Consider the following 20,838-nt stretch of genomic DNA (forward strand, 5'->3'; position numbering starts at 1 on the left):
CTGTTAATTGTCCTTAATGCAGAGAAGAGCAGAGAGAGGACAGGAAATGAGATTGGGAGAGAGAATGAGAGCAGGATTGGGAAATGTTATAAGCTCTATTCAAACTCTATTTGTCATTGTGCCCAAACAAGTGTGCTAACAACTAGTCCACTCCACAGCCCCAATAAGGCATTTTTTAATATTCTTATGTTCAAGTATCTGTATGAAAGCCACGTTTAACAGAAATACATTTTTCCAAGCACTGATGTGACATTTCTCTTCTCACCCCCCAGGCTGCGAGGATTATAGCCAAGCTGGCTGCCTGGGGACGTGACCTGATGGAGGGCAGTGACCTGAACTACTACTTCAACTGGATTAAGACCCAGCTCAGCTCTCAGGTAGAAAACAAAGAGATTCCATTCTAAATTCAGCAGACCTTCTCTCTCCAACCAATTTAAGATTTTACAATCATGTCATAATTTCCTCACCCTCGTGTCATTCCAGACCTGTATAACTTTCTATCTTCATTGGAACACAAAAGGAGATTGTATACAGAATGTTAGTGACTGAGACCCTCAGTCAATTTTTATACAGTGAATGTGAATGGAGTTTGCAGCTGACATTCTGCTTAATGTCTCCTTTTTTGTCCGATGGAAGAACGAAACGTATACAGGATTGGAATGACATGAGGGTGAGGAAATGATGAGAGAATTTTCATTTAAAGATTTTTTTTTTTAAATGACACTTGAAGATATTTCAATGATTTTTTTGAAAGGTTCTTATTTTCAAATTAGGAACGCTCTTGCTACACAGACAGCACTCTATTTTTTGAAAAGACCTTATCTAAGACATCTGCTTCTACTGGCAGTCACTGAACATAACCTACTGTATCTGGATCTTTGTGCATTACCAGTGTTGCCTCTGTGCCTTATGATGTAAATTTTCCTATACAATGAAACTTCAAAAGATGCCATCGCTTTCTTGTTTTCAATCATCTTCCTTTCACTGGAGTGTGAAAGGCAAGCAGAGACATAAAAGAATTTCTGATGTGTCAAAGCACTGGCCATGTGCTGTTTTCCTTTTAAGTTTTTTGTTAGGTTTTAAAAAGAAAGCCTTCGTATGGAAGAAGGCTGTTTGTGTCAGTTGTTTAGTTTATTAATTTTATCAGTAACATTTACAAATGAAATATTTCTGTAGTATAAAGGCCAAAATTCTGAGACCGCATTGGAAATGTGGGATTCAAAATCTAATTTATACCTGAAAATAAAGAGAAACTTCTAAAACGTCAAATAAATTAAGAAATATTGGATTGAACATATCTATATCTAGATTTGTTATTAAAACTGGGTTAAATGTAAAACCTGGAAATATCAAGGACTTTTAAAATCGTCCTTTCTTGGCCTGGTAAAGTCATGAATATTTGGCTTATTAGTATTATTATATGATATATTAATATTCTAATATTATCATTCAAAAATTAACGCATTACTGCATGCGATTTAATTTTAACGCAGTTTCAAACAGTAGTGATGTCCAGTTTGTGAGCATTTGAGCATGTATTGAGTCATTTGTTTTCACTGAATTGTTTTAACAGGTTCACAATTTGTCTGAATGATTCATTGAATCATTGACGGATATTTTTTTTTTACATTTATATAAAAAATACTTATCTATAAGTCAAAACATGCCTGGAAAAATCATTGGAGAATTGGTAAAGAAAATAGGCAGTCAGTCTGATTAAAGAAAATTCAGAAAATGTTTAATTATATAATATTTTTCTTTTTTATTAATTGTGTATTTACAGTATATAATATAATAAAGTGATTGCAAAATAAAAGCATTTTCACTAATGATCTCAGAATTTTGGAGCACACCCATTTGTCAAGCAGCACTTGCACAGGAACGAGTGAATTTGTATGTACTGTGTCACTCCTCGTATCCTGCATGTACACAGTAGGGGGTCGGGATCTGCTGAGACAGCCGTGCCAGGGCACTACTGCAGCAGAGTGCTTTTATATAAAGGACACAACAAGAAGAATGAACCGAGAAGTGCGTAGAGCACGATTTGAACCTGGATCCTCTGACTCAGAATGAGTTGAGCTGTGAGCTCTGCTGCAGCAGGCCAGCCACAGATACAGATTAAGACATCCACTCAAGGGTGTAGTGGTGCTAATACAGGGATTGACCTTGTGGTGGTACCAACTTCTTTGCTTTTAAAAAAAACAACAACTCCGATGTGCCGGACCCGGTTCACTTTTTTTTGTTCTATGCCCCACTATACCTTTTTAGTGTAGATATGCTTGATATATGTGTCAAGCCAAGGCTGTCAGTGTACCAGGAGGGACGTTATAAATTATCAAGAGATTAAAGCTCTTTTCCATGTAAGGCTGGGCGGTATACCGGTAGACATAATTAACTGGTAGAAATTTGTCAACCGGTAGGGCCCTATAAAATCCCAAATTCCGTTTTTTACGTTTTAATTTTTGCAAATTCCTTCTTTTTTTTTCGTTGTAATTTTTGGGAATTCATTTAAAAAAATTATTTTTTTTTTTTTTTTTTTTTTTTTTTTTATCCATTGGGAGATGGTACGATGGGGATCTAAAGGACACAGTTCGAGTGGGAGAAGTTAGACGACAAGCAGTGGAAGGGTTGAAGAGCATAAACAGCTGTGCTCTACCAGGCAAACTAAAACTCTGGTGCTTTCAGTTTGGTCTACTGCCGAGGTTGCTGTGGCCACTGACTGTGTACAAGGTTTCTTTGACAACAGTGGATAAGCTGGAAGCGTTAATAAGTTCATACATTAGGAAATGGTTGGGAGTTCCACGCTGCCTCAGCAGAGTGGGACTTTATAGTAAAGGAATATTGCAGCTGCCAGTCTCTGGCAGGAGAGTCAGGACCTTAGTGTAAGGGAGGCAAATGTGTAAGGGAGGCAGCCCCTGTGTTAAAAACTGGTAGAAAGTGGTCAGCAAAGAAAGCTGTAGTAGAGGCAAAGGCTGACCTTCAAATTGGGGATATCGTGGGACAGGTACAGCATGGAAGAGGGGGTTTTGGGCTCAGTTTAGCTCCTCCTAAATGGCACAAGGCAGGCCCAGTTCAAAGGAGGAAGCTGGTAGTCAACGAGGTGCGAAAGCAGGAGGAGAGGATGAGGTGTATAAAGGCCATTTCCCAGGCCAAGCAGGGAGAGTGGATGAGATGGGAGAGTGTGGAACAACGCAAGATGGGCTGGCAAGACCTTTGATCAATGGAAGAGAGTAGGATCAGTTTCCTTATTAGGTCAACATATGATGTTCTCCCATCACCGCAGAACCTAAACCTCTGGGTAGGAGAGGATCCCTCTTGTCCTTTGTGTTCATCACCAGCCACATTAAGGCACATTTTGACAGGATGTAAGGTGGCTCTTAGCCAAGGTCGGTTTACTTGGCGCCATGATCAAGTACTGTGATGTTTGGCTTTAGCATTGGAAGGCAAGCGTTGTATGACCAATAAGTTGCCGCCTGTTCTAGCAAAACATTACACGCAGAAGACAAGATTCCTCCGCCCAGGCGAGCAACCACCAAGAAAAGGTGTTAACACCAATTCTCGGCCAGGACAACTGGAAGCTGCTAGGGACTGGAAGATGCTGGCTGATCTTGATCAACGGCTTTTTTTTCCACCTGAGATTGCCACCACTAACCTACGACCAGATATTGTTTTGTGGTCTGGATCAACACGCATTGTTCAACTGATAGAGTTAACAGTGCCGTGGGAGGATGCGGTAGATGAGGCATATGAGAGGAAGAAACTGCGGTGTGCTCATCTGGCCACTGAAGCAGAACAGCGAGGATGGAGAGTCCAGGTTTATCCAGTGGAAGTGGGTTGTCGAGGTTTTGTGGCACACTCTACAACCCGGTTCCTCAGAGACGTCGGATTCAGCGGCCAAGAGTTGCGTCGCACAGTAAAGAACTTATCTGAAGCAGCAGAAAGGAGCAGCAACTGGCTGTGGTTGAGACGGAAAGATTCTAGCTGGCTGTGTACAGGCCGCCACGCTACGGTTTCATAGAATTCTTGAAAAACTTGAGTCTGTTGGTTTATTTGTATAGGTTGTATAGTATTTACAGTCATTACGTTCGGTGGTAGGTGGTATGCCATACGGAACCGTTGCCACTGAAACTGCATATTAACGCACCAGTGGGGCTCGACAGCCTTAGTCAAACGGGTTGGCGCGTATGATTGGGTTGCGGAGAGATTGTGAGATTGTGGTTAGGTCTCAGCAGCAGGAGGGATGTAGAGGTCAGTAAGCTGGGCTGAGTTGAGTGGGGGACGGAGGGGGGTGACTCTGGAACGCCAGGGTCACTGTCGAGCCCTCTTGAGGTGTCGTGGGCTAGTCGACGAAACACTGAGGACGGAAGGTGCCCACTTGAAGACCCTAGAGATGTCCCCTACTCGGCTCAATCCAGACGGTTGTCGTGCTGGTCCACTGGGGAGACCACACTGTAGTTGCAGCCGTCGCGTGTGCTGACGCGACAAGTACACTGCAGCCGTTAACGCCGGACAGAAGGGAAGTCACACCACCATATGGAAAGAAGTGTAAATGGATGGAGAAGCATAGTTTACTGTAAAACTACGTCTTAGTGTTGCTTATCTTGGCGAAAGCCGAGTACAAATCAGCATGAAGTTTTAACATCTACTCTCGTGTAATGGAAATCATTACTGTTATTTTATTCATAAAAAGAGTGAGCATTAATTCATAAAAATTAATGTTAATGATTAAAATGTACACAAATAAAATAGAACGACCTTAAATTTATTGAGGTAACAAACATCACATTTACTCAGTACTTTTCTGGACAAATACTGCATGATGCAACATAACACTGTACAAGAACTTATAACCATTACTATTTTGTTGGATTTTGTATAAGCTTTAAACTGTCCAGTAAAATAAATTATATTAGTTAATATAGTTATAATATTTAGTTCTCCTTGTTCTTCACATGGCTTTTGGATAACAGGTGGTCAGTGCATGTATTTTTGTGCTTCCAGTCAACGGAATGTTGACAAAACTTAAAAAACAAGAGTTCACCTGACACATAACAGTCACGTGGGAACTGCTCGGCTCGGTACTGAGGGCTTAGCGTCGAGTTTCTTAACTTTTTCGCTGACGAAAGCAGAGCCGTGGAGAGCCGCTTCGCCATGCTTTCATTGTTTTGAAGGGGGAGGGGGAGCTGAAATGACAGGAGGGGTTGTGTTGCCCAGATTTGCTTCCCTCGGTCTGCATTTTCCCCAGACATACGTTCTTCTCCCACACAAAAACAGAATTTCATTCTAAATATGTAAAATTCTGCGAAATTCCGCGTTAACACTAGATTCCGCGTTAATTTGCCGATTCCGCGTTTCCGTGATCGCGGAAATTATAGGGCCCTAATTGCGCGCACTGTTATGAATGCACACACTTCTATGGAAGACTGTATTATCGTAATGTTTCGACTTTATTCTCGAAATGTTTCGACTTTAATCTCGAAATGCTAGTTGTTGTTTTTTTTTACGTTGCGGTTCAGGGCTTCCGTAATATCGTGATTCATATCGTTATCGTGAAATAAAATGATCCATATCAAGATTAGGGTTGCGCGAGACTATTTGACTAGTTGATTAAACGGTACTTCTGCTGCCAGTCGACTTGGAAATACAAATACAAGATGACCAAAATTTTCATTTTTGGGTGAACCATTCCTTTAAGAGAACGCTTCAGTATATACAATGATCATAATGCAAGGCAACATAGCATGTGTCTGACCTATTTTTAGCAGCATTCTGTATGGGATTTGACTCTTCATAGATTAAGTAGTCTATTTGAAATGGATCGCATATACAGACAGTTTCCTGGGGGGGTTAGACTAATCGACTTGTCAGTTGCTAAATTTACATTTAAACGTTAATAAAATTAGTCGTTGCGCTCATTCCTAATAGTGATATAAGATTTTGGTCATATCACCCACCCCTATTTCCATGTATATCTGAGTTTTGTCCTAACCAGTTTGGCAGGATGTTTTGTCACAACTCACAACTGTACATTAAACATCAAATATCTTCTGATTGGCTGTGATTGTGTCACGTAACAGTTTAGTGTGTTTAGAGAGTATTCTATGTGGACAGAAAAATTGCTTCTTATTGGAAACTTAATGTTGCACCTAGTTAGTAAGCAGTGAGAGTATGTGTTTGTTGTTTGGATTTGAGTATGTTCTTAATCTTGTTTTATTTTAGATAACCTTCAAACATGTTTTTGTGTTGTTTCACAAGCCTGAACTGGAATCCATTTACATTAAATGTTTTAAGATGAACCTCCATTCACACGCAGTACCAGTAACAGGACAAGTGTTTTGATTGCATTTAAGATTTGAAGTCTGCATCAACATGTCAGAATCTCGATTTCACTCGTAGTCATAATTTACAGTGGGGGTGGGTGGGATATGTCCCCACCTCTTCTTGCCAAGGCAGATTTTATTTCCACCATCATAGCTAAAATTGATCTCATTTCAATGGCTGGTTATGGTTTCCAGTGAAAACACAAATTTAAACAAATGTGTCCCCACTACTGATATACACTGCCTGATGCACTAAATTTTTCTTTTAATGATTTGAAAGTATATATCGCTCACCAAGACTGCATTTATTTGATCAAAGCTACAGTAAATACAGTAATTTTGTGAAATATTGTAGCAATTTAAAATAACTGTTTTCTGCTTTAGTATATTTTAAAATGTAATTTATTCCTGTGATGGGAAAGCTGAATTTTCAGCACTATTTCTTCAGTGTCACATGATCCTTCAGAAATCAATCTAAAATGCTGATTTGCTGCTCAAGAAACATTTCTTATTATTATCAATGGTAAAAAAACAGTTGTGCTGCTTAATATTTATGTGGAGACCGTGATACATTTTTTTAAGGATTCTTTGATGAATAGAAAAGTCAACTGAACAGCATTTATTTGAAATAGAGCCTTTTTGTAACAATGTAAAGTTCTTTATTAGAAAATCAATCAAATGGCTTTGAAATACATTTTTGAGCTCAAGTTAACGGCACAGTGATAACACCTCAGCAGAGTGTATATCCTTGACATAACGTTCTGCATTAGATGGCTTGATTTGATGCCAAAGTGAAAAGAGTGAATGAAATATGACTGTTACGATTTGTATGAATTTGAAAAGAAATCTGTATAAATGAGTTTTTTTATGTTCTTAATAAATATATTAATAGTGAATGAATAGTATCATATAATGAAATGCCTTTTAAAATCAATTAACTATTGATTAAGGCATTACAGATACTTTGTTCAAGGTATTAATTGTAAAGTCAATCATTCATACAAGTTTTTTTGCATTCATATAGTGAATGTTGGTTGGCTTTTAGTGAATGCATCTACTTATAGATCATGTGATAAAGTCCAGCTTTCATATTAAGTTCCCCTACAAATTACCTTACGGTAATAGGACATCGCGTTTTGCATGCGGTGTCATATTTTGGCCTGAGGGCCCTATGAATTAATGAATGTGGAAAATCATAAATAGAAGACCTCTCAAAGCAGTTCATGTTTATTAGCATTCACAGTGCACTCCATAAATTTGGTTTATTGTAGCTAAGCTGCGAAAGCTGTGAATAAACATTTTCAATGAATCAGGGATGTTGTCTATTCTAAGCCGAAAATGGCTATATATACATCATAAATTATGTCCTGTCTTGGTTTTCATTTTAGATGTCTGTTGCAGGTCTTTTCACCCAAATTGTGACTTGGCTCTTGTAACAGGCTTAAGCATTTCATTTTGCAGTGCTGCTGAGATCGAAATGAATTTAGGTCCGCTCTCCCACAGAATTTTAGACGATTGCCTGTCACGAACAAGCCTTTTCACTCACGCAGGAGACATCTATATTCCTGCCATCATTGTCCGAGCATACCGCTCAAGTTCAAGCTCTCCAACAAGAGGCCCAAAATCACAGATTTTTTTTCTATCTTTTTTTTTGTTAGAAACTACATGGTACAGGTGCTGAACCTGGAACAGGGACCATCTCCCCCACTGAAGTGAGTATGTCATGGATGAAGGAGGCGGATGTGCAGCTGTGTGAACGAGCCTCCATCCCCTTTCAGAGGCTGGGATCTTCACCCCTATCTTTTTCGAGAACAGCACATGCTGTTTCTTGTCCACTGCTTTTTTCTCCATTCATATCCACTGTGAATCTTTTCACTTTTTCCTACAGCTGCACTTCTGTAACACACCTTTTGTGTCTGTCCATCAATAAGGTTTAAAAAAAAAAAAAAAAAATTTTCACAAAGATTCTTTCCTCTCTTGCCAGTGGCTTTGGTCATAATACCAATATTTCAGCTGCTTTTCTTTATTTTTTCTTCTTTTTTTCCTGAGAAACCACTAGAATTGATAGTTTGAAAGGACCAGAAGGCTTTTGTTTTGCACTATAGCAATCTTCCTCTTTCATTTATTTTTGTACTTTTTAGAGTTCATTTGAAAATAAATATTTTTTTTCTTTTCATCATGTGTCGAGAGTCAAAATCTGCTGGCGCAATGCAAGCGGGCACACATTTTAATTCAATTTCCCCTCATGGCACTTTAGATGTCTCCACTTTGCTATTCTACATGACCTGCCTCCCTGTCTCTTCTATTCTCTGGACCACTCTGCTTTTATGCATTGGGTGCTGATATGCAGCATCATCTCCCCCAGTTAATGACTGAGTCTCTTCTCTCCTCTCAGCCACATCTCCTCTAACATCTTTCTATGATTCACTCACTCTGTCCAGGTTTCAAGGCTGCTGCTTTATCTCTGCTGCATTGTGGGATTGTCTCTTTGATCCAGCATGTTACCCAAAAGGCGTTTTTTAAAAGTCAGATTCGTACTGCACGTGCATAAGTGAATGCAAAATTGTGTAAATGCTGCTTGAGCAGCCTATTTTCACTGTGTTCCTTTGCTAGTACCTGAATAGTTATTTCTTGTTGTTTCATGCATCCATTTCCCTGCTTCTCTGAACTGTTCTGTTCTTTGTGTTCTGATTGTGTTGTCCTTTTGTGTTTGTGTGCATGCTAATTTGTGCGTGTGTCATGTATGTGTATTTTTCCTTCGGACCCACGCAGAGCTCCCAGTACGTTCAGTGCGTCGCTGGTTGCCTGCAGCTGATGCTGAGAGTGAATGAATACAGATTCGCCTGGGTGGAGGCTGACGGAGTGAACTGGTAATACTCACTTTCACACTAATATGTAGGTCTTGTTTTTTGTTATATTGCACATAGTAGAGAAAGCTCCCATAGTTATGGAAATCTGGTTATGGTTATCTAGAGGTATTTGAGGATTTTATAATCGTGATTTCTAGGCCTGGAGAAACCATAGAAATTAATTCTATTTCTAACAGTATTTTATTAAATAATTATGTTTTATTTTATAAAAAAAATGCACTTCCATTTTGCAGTCAGAAAGGTTTCGATCAAAAATACAGTAAAAACAATAATTTGTGAAATATTTTTACAATTTAAAATACCCGTTTAATAATATAATATATTTTAAAATGTAATTTATTCCTGTTATAGCTAAGCTGAATGTGTAGCATCATTACTCCAGTCTTCAGTGTCACATGATCCTTCAGTAATCATTCTAATATGCTGATTTGCTGCATTTGTTATTAACATTTATAATTATTATACATGCTGAAAACAGCTGTGCTTTATTTTTTATATAATATTTTCAGGATTCTTTGATGAATAGAACGTTTCAAAAGAACAGCATTTATTTAAAATAAAAATATTTTGTAACTTTATAAATATCTTTACTGTTACTTTTAATCAATTTATTGCTTCATTGCAGAATAAAAGTATTGGCCTCAAACTTTTGAATGGTAGTATGTATTTAATTGTATTTATTTAATGTTTTATCATTTCATTTTTATTTAAAATTTGATCATTTAATTAAATATTAATTTAAATATTTCATTGGCTAGGAATTGCTCCGTTTGAGTGAAATCTGTAACCAGTAGTTTTGATCAACAAACAACTGGAAAGTTCAAGGAAAAGTTATGTAAATTAATTGGTCAAAAGAAGGGCAAACCCTGTAATTTCTTTCTTTTTTTAAAAATTTGTTTTGATGCTTACCGCACACAATTAACTATGTGCTCTACTCGTGCCGCTTTTATGAAGAACAAATCTTGTTGAACAAGAAAGCATCTCTCATTGTCCTAGCTGGTTTTAGCCCTGTGATCATGAAGGTTCTTTTGTTTGCTAGTGTACAGATAGAGTAAAAAAAAGGATAATGAGGCTTCTCTAAAGATAATTTTCTTTTTCTTGCCTCTCAAGTAAAATTTCTTTCATGTAATGGTCTCATTATACATCACAAAAATGTGGTCTATCATCCCCCCCCCCCCATCAAACCATCAGGGCTAACTTTGTGAAGAGTATCCTCTCAGCAGACCATTAGGGGTGAGATGCCCCACTGTTTACTAACTTCGACTGTTCTGTTTGTGCATCTTTCAGCATCACGGCAGTGCTAAGCAATAAGTGTGGCTTCCAGCTGCAGTATCAGATGATCTTCTGCGTGTGGCTCCTGGCATTCAGCCCTCAACTCTGTGAACAGCTGCGGCGCTACAACGTGGTACCGGCGCTCTCCGACATCCTTCAAGAGTCTGTCAAAGAGAAAGTCACTCGCATAATCCTGGCTGCTTTCAGGGTATGTGTCATGAAAAGCGTCTGCTTTAAACCGGACTCGTTAGGAACCCAGTCTCCTTTCCTGACTTTGAGAATGCAACTGAATGCAGTAGTGGGAAATCAAATTTCCTTTTTAAAATCAGCCTTGTGGCTTTTTTAAAATAGCATTATGTGATTGTAGACCCTATTTAATGGGGCTTTTATTTCAGTCCCCCTAAAAAGTCTGCGACTGACTCAGATGCATTAAACTAATAGGACATTTCACACTGAATCCTCTCAGACACGCACTCCTACTCCATCACTCATTCGTTTGCTCTCAATTACATTGAAATTGCAAAATAATGTGCAACTAAACATACCACTGTCCAAAAATCTGAGGCCACCAGCTAAAATGCATTTATTATGCATATTTCTAAATTTAATTTATACAATTTTTATAAATGATATTATTAGAATAACAATTTCTTTTTGTTTTCTTAGTATTTTGTTTTATTATACACACATTTGCTTATTTGAATGGTCAAAAATATATTTTTGATTAAGTTTTAATGTTTCTTTCTTTCTTTCTTTCTAAATTGATCAAAATCCTTTATTTACAGGTTGAAATTTGATTATGAATTGCAGATTTTCAATGTGATCTCAGACTTTTCAACCCCGCTAAATATCTGCTAGTGAACAATGCTGTTTATTTGGGGAGGGGGAAAAGGCCATTAGAGCAAGATTTGAACCGAGACCTCTCAGAAAACGTAAGACATTTCTCAGAGCCACAACATTTCATTTTAAAGACACTTAAGAGAAAGACACTTAACCCCAATCATTTACTAAGCACTGTCGCTGTGGAAATAGAATGCAAAGCATCTGCTGAATGAAAATAAGTAAAGGCACCATATAAATGTATCTCTAAAACTGCTTAATGAAAGCTCATTAAGTCTAATGTAAAAATATTTATCTTTTTTTTTTTTGTGACAAATAGTTAACGAAGCGGTGTACTGAATCCATTTCAGATGGAAGGGTGTGTCTGTTTTCTCACTTTTTTCAGATCAGGGCATCGCTCAGCAGAAGGTGTCCTCTTCAAAGTCCATTAGCGGATCACTCACTCTTTTATTCTGAATGGATTTAATTTACCCAGAGCTTTCATGGTGAATATACTAAGAACCCCATTATTACCTTATTAAGGTTGCAGATTGACAAAAGCGCTCATTTTAATCTCTTCCACACTCTCGCGTCATCGCCCATTCAGTGATTGGTTTTTAGAGACTAGAAATGGAAAAAAACTTGTCCCTCTACATTGCCCTTCCTCCTCATGTTGATTATTTGAATTAGGATATAGTGCTAGACCAAATGTAGTCCTAAGGCATTTTATCTTCCATCGGGCTTATTACTTTTCCTGTGCCGGCGCATATTTGTTTAATACATAGCCGAGGCACAAAAACAGGCTGCTTGTTACTCTTATTCTGCATTTCATTTTCCCGCACATGGCGTTTCTTGGTGCAGGCTACATTTAATGTTCAAATTAACCCTGAAAGCTGGGCTCGGTTGGTATTAGAGTTCTGTAATGAATTCATTGTCCATGTCGCTGACAGTATTGAATTAGAGTGCAGCACTTCATTCATCTCACCTGCTCAAGAGCTAATTAAGTTTTCCTGACCAGGTATTCTCTCTCGGTGCCTGTCTATGATTACATGGCTTCCATTTTGCAGCTATCAATGGATCTGCCTCTGCATATTTGCCATTATTATGTTTCACATTAGTACACTCTTCACCACTGTTAAATATAGGTCTAAAGCAATACTTTAAATACTCAAGATTGAGGATATTGACCTGTAGTTTAGCATTTTTATTCTTATACAGCCAACATTCTTTATCAATATTATGTAATCAACTGCACAGCCCTGTCTCTCTGTTCTCAGTGTAGATTTGATTAAATAGGAATGGTGGGTACATCACCATTGCCAGTTCTCCACAAAAGAACAGATGCAATTAAATGAAATAGACAACACATATGACTAATTAATACAATACAAATTAACATAATATAGTTATTTCTTTCTCTATAGTCTATTCATACTGTATCATTTATTCATTTTGCAGACGCTTTTATCCAAACAGACTTGGAAATGAGGAAATGCAGCAAGCGATTCATCGTGAAGAGGCAAACAAATACAATAAGTGCTAAAAATTCAAAGTTTCAGACATTGCTTAGAGTAGCATAAGCTAGAATAGGGAATTTTTTTAAGTACTCATGGAAGAGATGAGTTTTCAGCTGTCTTTTGAGTGTTGTCGAGGATTCTGCATTCCGGATGAAGGCGGGTAGATCATTCCACCAGCAAGGAACAGTGAACGAAAATGTTTCCTTCATAGAATTTATCTGTTTGTCTATCTGTCCACTGATCTCTCTATCTCTTTATCTATTTGTCATTCTCTACATCTATTCTTATATAGCCAGCATTCTTTATTGATGTTACGTAATTAACTGCACAGCTCTGTCTCTGTTCTCAGTATAGAAATGTGATTATATAGGAATGATTTGGTAAATCACTTGGTCTGAGTCTTCAAGAGAACACAAATATAACAGATGAATACAATATAAATGAGCATAATGTAGTAATTTCCTTCTCTTTAGACTGTTTATAATCTGTATATAAAGTATATTTCCTTTATCTCTCTCTCTCTATTTATATAAATATATCCTGCCCTACAAAGGCAAAAGGCAGTAACTTAATTTTTGGTCGAAAATTAGTTATTGATATTTTTGGGACACTCAAGTCCTCCTTTATCATGTAGATAAGTATCTTGAGTCAATTCCGTTGTTTTTATCGAGAAAATAATGGGTTGTCTTAACAGTAACTTACAAAAGCACAGGAGAAACCAAGGCAGAACACTGTAACACGAGTTACCTTTCTTTGCCTTAGTTTTGGAACGCTCAAATTGAGTACTCCGGAACGGTATTCTGTAATCTATAATGATTTTGTAAATGGTGATCAGTAACCAAATATTGATCATGTGGAAGTTAGGCTAACTTACTGCCATTTGCCTTACCGTGCGTTCACACCAAACGCGAATAGCGCGTCTAGTTATACGCTTGAACACTTTGAATCCATTCACGCGTCAATTTCGCTCTTTTCGCTCGTGGAAATTCTCATAATACAATACAAATACAACCTACTAATCTGACATCTTAATAACGGACAATTAAGAAAAATCATAATTGCCGATATTATATATTACAACAGCACCAATTCCTGTCCCAAAATATAACACAATATAATACTACGGTATATTGTTGTAATTAGCAACTATACACTCTCACCTCCCTTCTTAGATGTTCACTGTCCCTGCTGTGGTCGCCTCTCAAGTAAAAGTCCCTGCCGACTCCCAAGTTGCTCTTTGCAGGAATAAAGTTTTATTCACGGCTGGGAGCTCACTGGTCACAACAACCAAGAGAAAGATACATGTATATTTATACCTTGCAGTTAGTACAAATCAGTGTGACTCATGTCTTCTTCACTGTTAATTGGTTATACTGATCTGATGATTAGTTTGTAATGATCTAAGCCAAGGGTCTCAATCTCAACTTAACTGGGGGCCGCTGGAGGTAGAGTCTGGGTCAGGCTGGGTCGCATCAAGTATTCCACAAAAAATAGTATTCAAGTATTCCAAAAAAAAGAGCACAACTGATCCAATCTTCTCAATCTTTATTATTAACGTTTCTTCTGAACTGTTCCTCTGAATTTGAACATTCCTTTCTGTACATGATTGGTTCTTCATGAGCTGTCCTTCTGACAGTTAAAGTTCATTTTACAAACTTCCTTTGTCTTTTCTTTATACACAACATCTTGGTGATACTTATATTTGCTCATGTCCTTTTTATTTTCTTTATACAACACATTGAATGTTTTTTTGGATGGCACATTTCCTTTTATTATATTTAGAAAAACAATTATTGCTTTTGAAATACAAATATTTGCAGTCATGTCTGCCCGTCTTATTGAATTCTTTTTACACGTGTATAGTGTCTCAGGCAAATTACTGACATTGCACAAATCAAAGCAAACCTTCTTATCAACCTGTTGGACACATATTACAAGTTCAAAATGATTATTCTCACATTGTTTTAGAGCAGGGGTCTCCAACACGTCGCTCGCGAGCTACCAGTAGCTCGTGGCCTGACTGGTGGTAGCTCGCCAAGGGGCCTGTTCACATATCGCGCTCACATATTTTGCGCGCTCAAGTTCGTTATTGCAAATGGAGCGGCTAGCGCGCTCATAATTGAAGTGACGCGCTCATTTTTTCCAGGCACAGTATGTTTGTTCTTCGCGGTTGTCTATGACAACTATTGACAACAAACCCACTGTAAGCTGTCATGAGACTATCTATGGTAGCCCATAAGGGATAAAAAAATATTTTAAAAACGCGGCACACGCAACGACGGCCTGCACTAACATTAAACGGGGGGCGCAAGTGTCGCGTTTATTTTCGGTCCGCCGGGAAACTAATGCTTCTGTGTTTATTATATTAAATAAACATAACTATATATAAAATTACATCTAAACGTATTAAAGTTTCGTTTCAAAGAGGACAGTAAATTTTGAAGACTCTGCCATAATACCGTTTTCCTCGGTTTTCCTCCGCTTTAAATCTCCCCAACCGGAAACGCACGAGCATCCTTGCATCAAACGTGGAAGTTATGCGTGCATATAGCCCATTCCAGACCTTCAGCCGTCAGTCTGAAGGTCTGGCTACGCGAGACTAGCAAACCATTGACTCCCATTCATTTTGGCGTCACTTTGACAGCGAATAACTTTACATCTGAGGCGTCCAAAGACTCCATTTGTCCATTATTTATTTCTAAAGAAACACGACAATGTATAAAAGGCACCATTACCTTGTATCTTACGTTATGGCCCCGTAGAAGCAGCTTTTGTACAAATAGGCTAACGATTGCGTCATAACGAATCGACAGTAGAGAAATTACCGTATAGACAGAAGGAGAAGCTCGCAGGCAATCGGGGGGACGTGGAGGCATAAAGTCCGATTAAGTCAAGGGAGAAGCCCATAGAGAGTCATAAAGTTGATCCTGCTGCTAGCTCATGGACAGCTAATACTCACTCTCTCCATCTCTGTGAGATTCGGAAGGGAATTATTCAGATTTCACTCGGCACAGCTACTAGAAGACATACAGGTTGCTCACGGGACAGGCTCAGTTTGAGCCTGCGCAGTACGCCTGGCTATCAGCTTTTAACAGGCTTCAATTTTCTCTGTTGAAATCAATGTGTCCATTTCTTTTACTGTCTATGCAGAGAATGGGTGCATGTCATGGGTGCATCTGGAATAGGATCTGATAAAGGATTTGACTTGCTGTAATACATAACTCAAACTGAACATAAGCATTTTTTGTTCATTTTATTATAATTTGTCTTCCCTCAGAATAGGTATGAAACCTTTGCCAAAGATGATAAATGTGTCCGAACTGCATAAACCATGTACGTTTGCAGCAAGACTGCCAAAATCAAGACCAGTCAAACTGCCTTACAGCAGTCTGCATTGAAACAAAACGTTAGGCTGCTGCAAATTAAAACGCCAGCGCTGCTCATCACGTCTTTAATATGCATCACTGTTGTTATTCAATGCTGCAGTTATCGCTCTATTAAGATTCTGCCACTGCTTCCTAATATGAACTCTTCCTTTGCAAGCTTGCTTACTTATCTTTTAAATCTTTGTTGTCTCTCATACATGTATCAGCATGACATCCTTCATGCTGGACAGCTGAGCGTTCACTGACTTTAATTGTTCAATTTTGGCCTTATTATATTATAATGTCACAATTCTGATTAAACGCTGCTGGAAAGCAGTGAGATGCCTAATAATTACTTGTTTTTTACTCCACTTGCTTCTAATTGAAGTGTCTCAGTAACAGTGATTCAGGTCCATTCAAAATTACATATGGTTCTGTTTCATCAGTAATCAATATTTTACAGTAACTTGTTTGAGAGCTCGTTTTGGTTGCTTGAGAGGAAAGAAACTTATTAACCACCTTGAGTCTTTCTAAAATCTGCAGCACAACTTTATTAAGCCAGCAGACATGAAAGAAAAATATGATTAATTTATTAATTTCCTGGGGGGGGGGTTTTCTTACGAATCCTTTTGTCCATTAACTGATGATATTTTCTTAGAGTGGCAGCGTGAGTTGATTTGATATTTCACCCAATTTAATCTAAGCAATTTAACTTGATGACTACCAGTAGAATCTAAAATAACAACTAAAGAAGAATGTTAGTAATGGAAGAAAGGGCATGTTTTCAAGGCTTTTAGGTGATTTTTCAAAGAGCAACACCTAATTTTAGTACAGCTAGGAGCAAAAAGGAAGTCAATGCTTATGTTAGCATTCACTGCTAAATGAACCATATCCATTAAGAGTGTAATGAATTCTGAGAAATAAAAGCACTCTTATTGTAATTTGACAAGTTAATTTCCTCTTCAAGTCACATTGCTCAATGCTGAAGTTCTTTTTTTAGTTGTTCAAAAGGGCCGTGTCAAACGGGTGCCGGTAAAACATCACTGCGCATTGTAGATGCACAAAGCTTGGTATACCATTTTAAAAGTAGAAGAACCTTTCAAGAAAAAGGGAAAATCTTGCTGAGTGCATATTTAAAATTGAAAACCCTCACTTTCACTTTACAACAGTCTCTAATTATAATTGTAATTCAAATTATAATTTATTATTCCAATGCTGTGCAGTATTTCTCCTTCTGGGAAATAGTCTTGAATTTACTAAATCATGAAGAAGCCAAGGACAGATCTTTGGTCTTTAACCATTCATCCAATGCTTGTCTGAAATTCTTTGTTCATCTTTTGCTTTGATTTTTAATATGTCGTCTTTGTTACTACAAACCATGGTAACAGTATACACATTGAAATGAAATCTGATAAAATGCTTGTTATAATTTAAGTAGTCATTTTTGAATATGAATATTTTGAATATTGCACTCATAATAAGGTGAATTTGTAATTAAATATTTAAATATGATTGAAAATAATTTAAGCACCATTTATTCAGATCTCTAGAACAAAATCAGTGTTCTTAGTACTTAATTATCTACTTAATTAAATTTCTACAATAACGGCATTAACATGATTGATTGTTGTTCGTTGCTGTAGAACCTGTTGGAGAAGTCAGCCGAAAAAGAGACCCGCCAGGAATACGCTCTCGCCATGATCCAGTGCAAAGTGCTCAAACAGCTGGAGAACCTGGACCAGCAGAAATATGATGATGAGGACATCACTGAAGACATCAAGTTCCTCCTGGAAAAATTGGGAGAGAGCGTTCAGGATCTCAGGTAAAGCCCTCATACTCTCTCAGTATGTTTTAAACATGTTTCTTTTTCCTCACATGTTGATAGTGCTTTCCATTTTTCGTCCTGCAGTTCTTTTGATGAGTACAGCTCTGAGCTGAAGTCTGGACGTCTGGAGTGGAGTCCAGTCCACAAGTCGGAGAAGTTCTGGAGGGAAAACGCTGTTCGCTTGAACGAGAAGAACTACGAGCTGCTGAAGTAAGAAGCACCTGCTGTTTTGGACTAGGGCTGGCCAGTGGGTTGTTGCATGACATGCATCGGTAGATATTGATGCTCTTCACATTCAAAATGTAACCTGGACCACAAAACCAGTCACATGGGTAAATATTTTTGTTAGGATAGGACAATTTTTGGCTGAGATACAACCATTTGAAAATCTGGAATCTGAGGGTGCAAAAAATCTAAACATCGAGAAAATCTCCTTTAAAGTTGTCAATTTATGTTCGCGATATTGCTGCATTCACTCACAAAAAATATATATTTTTATATTCTTACGGTAGGAAATGTACAAAATATCTTCATGGAACATGATCTTTACATAATATCCTATTAATTTTTGGCATAAAAGAAAAATCTATATTTTTGACCCATACAATATATTGTTATACCCGTGCGTCTTGTGACTGGTTTTGTGGTCCAGGGTCACAAATGTGCTAAAAGAGTAAAACAGAGAAAGAGATGATCGGTTCACTCACTCTCCATTTTACACCACATCATAGACTGTCAGAACCACATTTATTGTTTGAATTTTGTAATAAAATGACAATTTGAAGGCTGAGATTTTTTTTTCCAACATATCAAACCCAAAAATATTTTTGACTTTATTTTTGTGTGGCTTTTTCCTAACAGCCTTTAATCCAATTAATATAATTATACATAAAATGAACGGCTGTGAAAATATTGTGAACAAGTAACCAATCATAATTTACAGTCAATGATTCGTTTTATAATATTTGTTTTACTAATTAAGTTTTTAACATTCTTTCAAGTGTTATTACTGGCTGTGGTGCAAGTTGCAGGTGACAATATATTTTTAAGGAAGGCATCCTTCAAACAAAACAAATTTACTTGAGAAGAACAAAATTGTCTAATAATAAGACTTGTTTTCAAAACTATATATTAACTTACAAAGCATATATTTCACAAAATTGTGTTGATTTATGGTTTAAGAAAAAAACAAAAATCCATTAGATTAACAAACCCAAAGAAAACATAATTCAAGAGACAGTCATCTCTCGGTTCCCCCAAATATTTATAGTGGTCTCTCTCCTAAAACAGTAGCAAAGGCCAAAAATAAAAAGAAAGAAAAAAAATTTATTAAGAATATTGTAATGTGAATGTGGCTGCTTTAAAACATATACATGCTGTGTGAAGTTATACTACATTCACGTGTGAATAGTCATAGTGAGTGCTTTCAGTTCTCTCAGCTTTTATAATAAAAGGTGTTAGCAGGGGTCAAGTGTTCGGAGAGGCACTGAAATTATTTTTGCAGTATCGAGCAAATGGTTAAATGACTGTTTTGAACATACAGTGCTGTTTTTACACAAGCTGTTTTTACAGTCTGAATCACAGGTGTGTGTGTGTGTGTGTTCCTCTCTTTGGGGAAGGTTACACTAGTTGAAACCAGAGCCGAGAATCTGCAGTTGAAACTCTCATTTTCATAGTCTCTCAGTATTTAATCATGCGTCAGCGCGACCCTTTTGACAGCTCCTTTTAAATCCTAATCTACTCATCTCATTCCTCTCATCACCACCCTCTCTGCAATCAGCACAAAGGCTCCATTTCAGCCATCAGCAATTTGTTTTACTTCAGTTCGTCTCTTTTTTCCCCTCCATCTCTTGCTCAGTGTGCAGATGATTTGTAGTGCTTGAAACCTCTCTCCATTCTGCATGACTGTTATAATTTCATGCTTTCATGCAGTGGAGACCTGTCTCATGCTTGATCTATTGTTTGTGAGCAGAAATAGATTGAAATTAAGCTTGAACCTCTTGCTTGATGCAAAATAAATCATTTTCTTTAGCAACATTTTTGTTGAAAATATCGCAACAAACATTAAACGAAACATTTACTTAAGAAGCACAAATTTGTTTATTAAGACATGTTTTCGAAAATATACTGTAAATTTTGTAATTTACCCCAATAAAACTTTGAGATACATTCAAGATGCAATGGCCACAAAAAGTATTTGGTTGCTTAAAAAAGTATAAATATAATTGATTTGCATATACACTATATATAAACCAAGTGAAATTTATTTTAATCAAATCTAATGCAAAAAAGTAAAATTTTGGCTTAGAAAAGTGAGGTTAGTTGGTTTGAGAATGTGGTTTGATATTATGTTTTATAATGCAATGAAATGTATATATTATTACATTATTGATCAAAAGTGACAGTAAAGACATTTATAATGTTAGAAAAGATTTTTATTTAAAATGAATGCTGTTTTTTTTTTACTTTCATCAAAGAATCCTGAAAAAACATCCATCACGGTTTACACTATAAACCATAGGTTCTCAAAGTGCGGCCCGCGGGCCAATGGCGGCCCGCCGAAACATTTCTGGCGGCCCGCGATAACATCTGTAAAACTGTTAAAACTATTGCTTTGAAAAAATGAATATCTCCGTTTAGTGGTGTTTAGCGGCATCCATTGGCATAAGCGGTAATTACATGCTCCGACCGACCGATCGCACTTGACCTCACTCCCAAGGCCACCAGGAACAGTGGTTGTCTACACAGGAATAGGAATCGTGGCCAACCGAAACCAGCACCACAAATCCCATTGCAATTTAAAAGGGTATGTTGACCAAGTAATCAATATTCAATGTGACTTAATAATAA

General features: G+C 37.4%; 1 protein-coding gene across 2 annotated transcripts in view; it reads left to right on the forward strand.

Annotated features, from left to right (window-relative positions):
* The window catches only part of atp6v1h (ATPase H+ transporting V1 subunit H), a 74,944-nt gene that overhangs the window by 26,936 nt on the left and 27,170 nt on the right, over nt 1–20,838 (forward strand). Inside the window, exons 6-11 of one of the 2 annotated variants that reach the window (XM_056267549.1) lie at nt 273–377; nt 7,979–8,032; nt 9,093–9,190; nt 10,478–10,670; nt 17,807–17,985; nt 18,073–18,198. In XM_056267549.1, coding sequence (XP_056123524.1) covers nt 273–377; nt 7,979–8,032; nt 9,093–9,190; nt 10,478–10,670; nt 17,807–17,985; nt 18,073–18,198 — 755 coding nt within the window. The remainder of the gene's footprint in view (nt 1–272; nt 378–7,978; nt 8,033–9,092; nt 9,191–10,477; nt 10,671–17,806; nt 17,986–18,072; nt 18,199–20,838) is intronic. The other variant, XM_056267550.1, reaches the window with a different exon arrangement.

This window comes from Rhinichthys klamathensis, unplaced genomic scaffold (assembly GCF_029890125.1).
Source record: "Rhinichthys klamathensis goyatoka isolate OS25496 unplaced genomic scaffold, OSU_Roscu_1.1 h1tg000261l_1, whole genome shotgun sequence".
NCBI classification, from domain to species: Eukaryota; Metazoa; Chordata; class Actinopteri; order Cypriniformes; family Leuciscidae; genus Rhinichthys; species Rhinichthys klamathensis.